Genomic DNA, 8,555 nt, shown 5'->3' with positions numbered 1-8,555 from the left:
TGTCTTTGGCACAGTGGATCATTTCAACACACTACAACTCAGGAGCCTCCACCAGCAGGGAACTTTGTGTGTCTTTCATACCTCTGCCCCCTGACATCTCGGGGTTCCTCTTTAGCTGAAGAGTTAACATCACAGTTAATTTCTAAACTATGAAATTTTGGACTGTTTCCTTACTGTCTCGACAGCGCTCAGTTTGCCTGCTTAAATTACAGTTTGGCAATCAAGGTTGCACAAGCGTTGGGCCAGTGCCTAGAAATTATTTTATTTTAGGAGGATGGTGACCTACTGAGGTCTCTTGCACATTCCCTTTTGTCATTTTTTTAGGATCAAAAATCATGACTCAAAACACAGCAGCAGAAAGAGTTTGATCTTTTTTTCTCCTAAACTTTTAATCTGTTTAGCCAGGAAAACTTCATAATGTACAATTTTAAGCTGTCAAAATTTACAAAACAAAACAAAACAGAACAAAAGAAAAGATTTAAAACTGATTATAATTCACAAATATCCCCAACAAAAACTGTATAATACTGATCCTTCTGTATAACCAACTGTAACCACAGGTCACTTCGCTGTTTTTTTGGAAAGTGTGCAAAAAGCTAGTTGTATTGTACACTTAAATGTTAAAAGTTATACCACATAAGCAGGTCTGCTGCTGCTATAAAAAATATCAAAGTATAAAATTACTTCTACAAAATCGGTCCATTGATTTTTGTTGCCTGTAGTAAAAAAGTAGACTTTAAGAACTTTCTCCTCAACAAACAACAACATTTTGAAACCAACTGCTGCAGGTGTTATTTACACAGGATGAAACATAATTTAGTTAAATCAGAGAGCAGTAAGAACTACTTATACAGAGACATACATTAGAATGCATAGATACATTTCCTGCTTGTGTTTCTGTTGCACAACATAGTTATTGTACCTCTGCAAAATGGAATGAATGCAGGTGTTTAACGACTGCTCTTTTTGACATAAAAAGGACACCTATGGACCACAACACAGTCACTGAACTACTTACAACACAAAGTTCTTTGCTGTTTGCACCAGCACACGATCTTTAGCGCTCACTAAACACGCAGGGGGAAAAGGGATAGCTCCTATACAAAATACTCAGTTTGGTCTGGTCAGCGGAGGAAAGGAGAGGGAAAATGTTTTTTAGGGTATCCCCTTTGGCTCTGTCATCTTCCCGGATGGCAACTGTTGTCCCACCATGGAGGGTTGCAGCAAGCTGGCTTTCAGCTGCATACACAAGCACAGGACGGGTCCTCGCCACCCGGGCTTTTCTCTTGTCACTTGGTCCCACAGGTGTTGATGTTCTTCCCATCAGCTGCATCCTCCACCAGCGAGATATGGTAGTCAGTTGACAGTGTGAGGTGTGAGATGCAGCCCACCAGCCCCCGCAGGTACTGCCTGTTGGTGTGCAGGGCTATCTCCTTCATGCCTCCTACAGGAAAGAGGAGAATTTTAATGTATGTATTCTGTTTTTTAAATTAGCTTAGGATGCTTGAAGGGGATAAACAGAAGAGAGTGAAGTAGGATTCTGATCACTGCAGAAACTGTAGCACTAGTAAGCTCTGAGTGAGCTTGGTGCCCAGGTTCCCAGTGACACACAGCGTTTGTCCCTTAATTACCTGCTGGTACGCTGCAGTGCAACCTTTGCTGCTTATCCCCTCTCCTACCACAGTATCCCCTGGAAAGGCCTCCCCCCAGAAACTGGTCTGTGGAGAACCAAAGGCAACTGCATGGAGCCTTCACCTTAGGGAAGATGGAGCTAGGATGCCTTGGCTTGCAGCTGTCAAGCAAAAAAACACAGCTGTGTGCTGAACACAAATGATGATCACTCACCTACATAGAGATCTCCATTGATGTTTAGCTGCCTCATTTTTCCAGGGGATTTACCAGTCCTGGCTCCATAATCATCCACAGTTACCTTGCCAGATTGTCCATCTCTGAAATGAAAAGTGAACAGCTCTCATGTATCCAGCTTACAACCAGGTAGGGGGAGCAGCATCTCCCCATCCAGGAGACCAGGGCATCTCAACATTTGGGGAGCAAGGGGGTGGATTCTGGGAGATCCAGCTCCCAGCCCCAGCTTCCAGCAGGGCTACATTGATCCTGATCCTTCGGGATTATGTTTTTCATGGGCATGCAATTATGGTGACACATTTCTGGGGGAAAAATGGACTGGAGAATTTAATTGCATGGCTCAGGAGGAGGGGAGAATTGGCACATGCTGACAGGCATTTTAAAATCAGATATATAACACTATACTGCAGAAGCTTAGACAAGAAGGAAGGAAAATGATAACCTAAGATATTCTTAGAAGGCCCATTACATACTAAAAAGGCTACTTTCTTGCTTGAACTCTTAGGCTGCTTCAATAACCTCATTGACAGAGGAGCCACTTGGTAGACTTTGCTCCTCACCTTGGTAACAAGATGTACTAACATCAGCCTGTGACTTCCATGGAGATGACATCTCATGAAGCAAGAGACGTGTGCTTTCCCTGCTGGGCCTGATGGCCTCCCATGAGGTAATGAGCTATAAATATGAGTTATATATACACTGTGAGATGTCTGTGCCTCCCTCAGATAGAAAAAGTAAGCATACATGGTCTGTGCTCCAGACACTGTGCCAGCCCACAAAGCACTCACTAGGGAATTTCAAAATGCAGACACGAAAGAGAGATGCAACTAACCCATATGGCATGATCTGAAGAGAGAGCCTGTCACCACCGGGGAGCAGACTGCCTGGGGCCGTGCTGGTCTCGGAGCTGGCACTGCCACCTCTTGTATAAAGATCTTACGCCCTCTTCCTACAGCCAAACTGCTCACAGCTTAGCTAAGAAGTGATGAGAGAGCATGGGGTGCAGTGGCTCACACCAGATGGCAACTCCACGGCAGGAGGCCCCCCAGGGCCTCTGTGGCAGTGTGCAGCCACTCACCTCACAGCCTTGACTCGGTGCCATCGGCCGTCGCTGAAGGAGCCATTCACCACTATGGAAGCAACGCCACTGCCTAAGTTGTAGCTGAAATTTTAAAAAAAAAGAACAAAATGTAAAACATTACTGCTTCCCTCACGAGGACTGGCTTCCTGCCTTGCTGACTGAACACTTTTGTTCTGTGCCTCATACATCTGCTCAGCTCCCAGCGCCTCCTTCCTTAGATTTTGGAGTGGGCCAGTACCTTTCTTCAGACACCAGCAGTGATGTACATTTTTTTTGAAAAGTCAAAATCATAGAATAATATAAAAAATTTGCTCCTAACCTGTCTCAGGCCAGAGAGGATACCAACAGCACGCACCAGCTCAGGTGCCAAGGAGAGGGCTTCTGCATGGCAGTCCCTCAGAGCACCAAAAAGCTGCAATGGTCAGTGATCTACAGAACTTTGGCCTTAGAGCAGAGATGAATGGGAAGATGCACATGTGACTGATAAACTATTACAGGGGAAAATAAAACATGCAGCCTATAGCAGACTCACAGATCATCTGAATTATAGGGAATGTTGAGACCTGTGATACTAGAAAGGCTGAAGCCTAATGAGGTAAAGGCAGAGGTAATAACGAACTCCTCTGTTTTGCTTGCAGCTCTGAATATTTATTTGCCTTTGTTGCTACTGAAATTACTCAGCAGACATTTCCATCATATTCACACTTAAAGCATCTTAATTTCTGAGCCCCAAACACCTGAGCCTACTTTCATGAAGAGAGGGGATGCTGCAGCACTACTACACTACTACTACAGCTACAGCTGCAACACTACTACTACAGAGCTACTGGGTGTTCTGCTTCTACAATAGTCTGAGCCCCAGCTGCTGATTGATGACCTGCCTGTACCAAGCTAGGGAGGCTAAAGCCAGTATCATTAAATATTCAGACAAGACTGACCCTGGAATGAAGTTCAAGGCCAAAGTTAGGCACTTGAGAAAAGAATATTATGCCTTGTGCTGCTCAGAGCAAGAAGTCAACCTAAGCTTGACTACTCAAAGAGGCTTGAGTGTGTCTCAAGCAAGTATCTCCTCTCATCCTGCAGGCAGAGGAAGAGTGCTGCAGGAAGATACAGCTGTTGCTAAGCCCAGCTTTATAGCTCAGTGTTAAACTCTTAGTTACACAATGAGATTCATATCCCTAATGAATAGGGATCCTCTGAAATAGAGATATAACCCACAGAAGCACAGAAGAACAGAGAGAGTTTACAGCACTGAACAGGGAACCCACCACTTTTGGGTGGGGGAAGGGGGGGAAGGGCAATTTGAATTTCAAACCAGAGTACAGATACCTAACTTTGTGCTTTCTGACCAAATGAAGCCTAGGATTTTCTTCTGATCTAATCTGTCAAAAGCTGCTCTTTTCAAGAGTAGCATGAGGCTTACTTGCTGTGAAAGATGATATATTTTTTATGTTTGTCCTCTCACCATCTCCATTGCTCACTTTAATTATGCAGTGATGGTTTACAAGAATTTCAGTCTGGGACCTTAATTTTAATCTTTTCTAAAAGCATAAGGAAAGTACAGTTGTCTCAGTAAAAGAAACCAGACCAAAACAAAACAATGGCTTCAGTTTAAAACCTTTGTGTTTCATTACAGTGTGCTGAGAACACAGGCACAATAGACTGGCCACTTACTAACCAGCATCTTGGAAAGACAGGCTCTCCCAAAGTCATAAAATGCACCACTTCTGCAGATTCAATCCCTAATTTCTAAAACAATGAGGTAGCTAACAGTTATTAAATGGTTAACCACAGAAAACCACAAGATAATATCTTGAAATAAATTAATTTAAATAGAAATACACATCTTTGTGCATCTGTAGTTGTGAAGAATAATCAGGGAAGTCGAGTAGACGGTAGTTCCAAATTAGCTTAAATGGTTAACAAAATATTTGTCATTTAATCAATAGTCATTCATAATAACCTGTTACAACAATGAAATTTGTATTTTTCAATATTTGTCTTACACAACCTTAAAGTGGGTCGCGTGGAAAGATATGGCTTTCAAAAGCAAGAGTCACAAAAAGTGTCATGCACAAAGTTGCACTGAGTCTGACTAAGTGTCTGCAGGGGAGAGAGTAATTCTGAAGAGCCAGAAGACAACTTCAGACATTTCCCCTGGTTTCATTTTTTGATGATAATGTTCCTCATTTCTTAAACAAGTGGTTTCCTTGGTAGTGGCAGTAACAAAACCTGGTGCCAGCTGCTCTTGCTTGACAGGGTTGGGCTATTTTTGAGTTTCCTGCTCTCATGTGCATCCACCACTGTCTGATGAACCTACTGAGGGGAAGGCTCTAGAAAGGGTTTGTCTCTTTGACCTCGTTTTGTTTGCATGCCCTACACCTTTCTACTTAATTGAAATAGCAAATACTACAATCACAGTACTCTTAACACCACAAGATGACCTCCAACAAAATTACACTTAAAATACAATTCTCTAAGTATTGGCAGGAAGAGAGGAAAAAGACTGTTGTGAAGTTGGCCTAGACAAGAACTGGATCTTTCTTTGAACAAACCTTGAAGTCTAAATTGTCCCAGTGTATCAAAGGACAAGTGCACTGGAGATTTCTTTGAGCATGGACTGCACTGTTTGCCAAAAAAAAAAAAAAAAAAAAAAAAAAAAAAGGAAGTGATAGTTTACCTGAATATTAATGCTCCTTCTTGAAGGCCAAGAGAAATGAAATCACTATTAGGTCGCATAGGACTGTCTCCCCTCCACAACAAAAGACCTTCCTTCATGGTGGTTTTAAACCTCATGAAAACGTTTGTTCTTGATCCCGATACCCTGTTTGATGTAAATAAGAAAATAATAGTAAACATGGAACTAGTGCAGTCCTCTTTCAAACAGACCTAAAATACAATACAACATTCCTTCTTCACTAATATTGCTCATTTCTGTTTAATAACTTGCCCACATAGTGATTTATGAGGCACTGTGGTTCACAGGTCCATTTTGGGGTGAGGAAGTTAAGCTTGGCTCTCCAGAATCACAAACACTGGTTTATACTACATGAAGAAAATACTTCTTGTCCCCACCTCATATGAGATGCACTCTAACTAGCAGTATTTGAGAAGGTACTGAGCTGCAAGTGAGAATACTTGGAAGCCTCCCCCCAGCCAAAGGCTGGAATACAGGGAAGTATTTGCTGGAATAAATTTAGCAGCCTGAGCATCTTTTAGGGTAGAGAGCAAGAAAAAAAATAAAAAAAAAAAAAAATAAAAAAAATAAAAAATTAAAAATATTTTAAAAATAAAAGGAAGGAAGGAAGGAAGGAAGGAAGGAAGGAAGGAAGGAAGGAAGGAAGGAAGGAAGGAAGGAAGGAAGGAAGGAAGGAAGGAAGGAAGGAAGGAAGGAAGGAAGGAAGGAAGGAAGGAAGGAAGGAAGGAAGGAAGGAAGGAAGGAAGGAAGGAAGGAAGGAAGGAAGGAAGGAAGGAAGGAAGGAAGGAAGGAAGGAAGGAAGGAAGGAAGGAAGGAAGGAAGGAAGGAAGGAAGGAAGGAAGGAAAAGGATCTTTAAAGATCTAAATTTTATCTAGAATAAGAGTTTAAATCCTTAGTCTGTGAATGTGGGATCTGTATTATATGTCTGCTCTCTGTTCTTGGAAAGTATTAACCAGTCCTTCTCCATGTTAGACATACACCATGAACATCACTTCTTTAAAGCTTGCAAGATGCTTAGCTGTTATAGCAGTCTGCTTCATAAGCATACCAATAGAGAATATATTTTCCAAAAATTCAGAAATTGAAAAATGTAGCTTAAAATGGTTAGATATCTTAACAACCTCCCACATGAGTATTCCTACTAAAATAGCGAACAACCAGTATGATCACTTATGCTTACAGGAGATACACTACCTTTTCAGGATGTCTGGATTATCATATATGAGGTAACTACGACCAATGAATTGTGGGATTTCAATTGCTTCTGTAATAGCTGAAAAGTATTAAAAATACAATGTATGTTAGCTGATGTGGAAATAGAAAAAAAAAAAAAAGACCATTTTGTTGACTAACTCCCACATCAACAGGTGGCCCAGAACCCAGCTGAACTTGCTCACACTGGCTTCCAAAAAGGCACTGCTAGTTTGTATGTAAATGCAAGGGCAGTAGCTGAGGCAGGTCAAACTACTGACTTCATGCCAAGGGCCTAATGTATTACTCTACCATAAACATCATTGCAGGAAAAGATGAAGTACTGGGGAGATGTAGCAATTTTTTTCACTCCCTGTGATGACATTCTTTGTTTCTCCATGGTGGCCCTAGCACCCCTGGACAGCACCACAGGAAGAGGATCACTCTGGGAGGACATCCAAGCTGCCCTTCATCCTTTTATGCCTACTGAAAGCAAATGACACTGTTCCAAAGGCTCTCTGACAGAAGGTACAAAGCCTCTCAGCTGATTCAATTAGCATGCACAGCAGTGCTGTCCAGGAGGTTGAGCATATGTTCCTCACTGCTGCTCCCCCAGCACCTCACCAGGGACAGCCCCTGGCACAGCTGTATTGTGCAGTTCCAGTCCTAGCTGCAAGGTCAGCATACACCATAACTGGTGCTGGAGATGGAGCTTCCCACTAGGAAAACTTCGATGAGTGATGCAGATGCTTGAACATCCATCATACAGAGTGTGTAGCAAGGCGTGAGCACTGCCCTAAACAGACTTTATTTTGAGTGAGCATACTATAGCTAGCTGCTGAGCTCTCATAAACTGCCTGTTGCATAAATATAAGCCAATTTCATAAAATCCATTAAATAGCTAACTTCATCCTATTTTCCTCTTAAGAACTAATCCCCTCAACCCATTCCTAATCCCATCTATATAAATTGCACGCTTTTCAGAGCATGGATGCACACTTTCCTTGCACAATACTGAGCCTGGTTGGGCTTTAAGAGCTCACTGTGACACAGATATAAAGCAATTGCTGTAGTCTGGCAGCCAACAACAGCAATACAAAATTGAGCTCTTCGTCCCAAGGGTGAGAATTTTAGATAGTGACAAAGGTCTGTTTCTATCCATAGTGAAATCAGGAAAGCTGCCTAATGTGTCTAAAGAAACCACTACCGTCCACAGCCTGCCAGAGCTGTTGGAAGACTGTGAGAGATGTGCTGTACACAGCTTTGCTCTTGATCTCACACTGATTTCATCTACAGAGTAGAGCCTTGTAGGTGTTTATCTCTGCTTGCTCTTTTGTATGCTCTTCACCCATTGCACAGTATGGAACTGCAGAAAACCATGTGAAGTTAATCAGTACATTGATGCATGCAAGAACTTTGCAAATAGAAGAGAGCAGGATGAGCAAGGTGTCATAACAAACACCTTCACTCTCTGCTCATCACTGTGCTGTTGGCTGGCACCAAAGCTCTCAAGCAGGAATGAAGTCTGAACAACAACAGCACAGCATGAGCGAGCACCTGCTGCCACAAAGCACCTGCCTGGCTCTTCTGCTTTGCAAATACAGGGACCAGTCCTGCAGCCTCCACACTGTGCTTAGCAGGTGCTCTGGATGCAGTTTCAAATATCAACAGAACAAGGCTGAAGGAAGTAAAGTAAAATGCTAGAAAATGTTTTGGCT

General features: G+C 42.4%; 1 protein-coding gene across 2 annotated transcripts in view; it reads right to left on the bottom strand.

Annotated features, from left to right (window-relative positions):
- Positions 1-358: 358 nt before the first annotated feature.
- Positions 359-8,555, bottom strand: part of EGFLAM (EGF like, fibronectin type III and laminin G domains) — a 73,670-nt gene continuing 65,473 nt past the window's right edge. The window contains exons 19-23 of one of the 2 annotated variants that reach the window (XM_072359464.1): positions 6,841-6,919; positions 5,628-5,771; positions 2,945-3,028; positions 1,846-1,949; positions 359-1,444 (exon numbers count right to left, since the gene is read on the bottom strand). In XM_072359464.1, the coding sequence (XP_072215565.1) occupies positions 1,290-1,444; positions 1,846-1,949; positions 2,945-3,028; positions 5,628-5,771; positions 6,841-6,919 (566 nt within the window). In that variant the 3' untranslated portion in view covers positions 359-1,289. The remainder of the gene's footprint in view (positions 1,445-1,845; positions 1,950-2,944; positions 3,029-5,627; positions 5,772-6,840; positions 6,920-8,555) is intronic. The other variant, XM_072359466.1, reaches the window with a different exon arrangement.

This window comes from Excalfactoria chinensis, chromosome Z, assembly GCF_039878825.1.
Source record: "Excalfactoria chinensis isolate bCotChi1 chromosome Z, bCotChi1.hap2, whole genome shotgun sequence".
In the NCBI taxonomy this organism is placed as follows: Eukaryota; Metazoa; Chordata; class Aves; order Galliformes; family Phasianidae; genus Excalfactoria; species Excalfactoria chinensis.
Note: the sequence above shows the minus strand (reverse complement) of the source record. Positions and strands in the feature narration are given on the sequence as shown.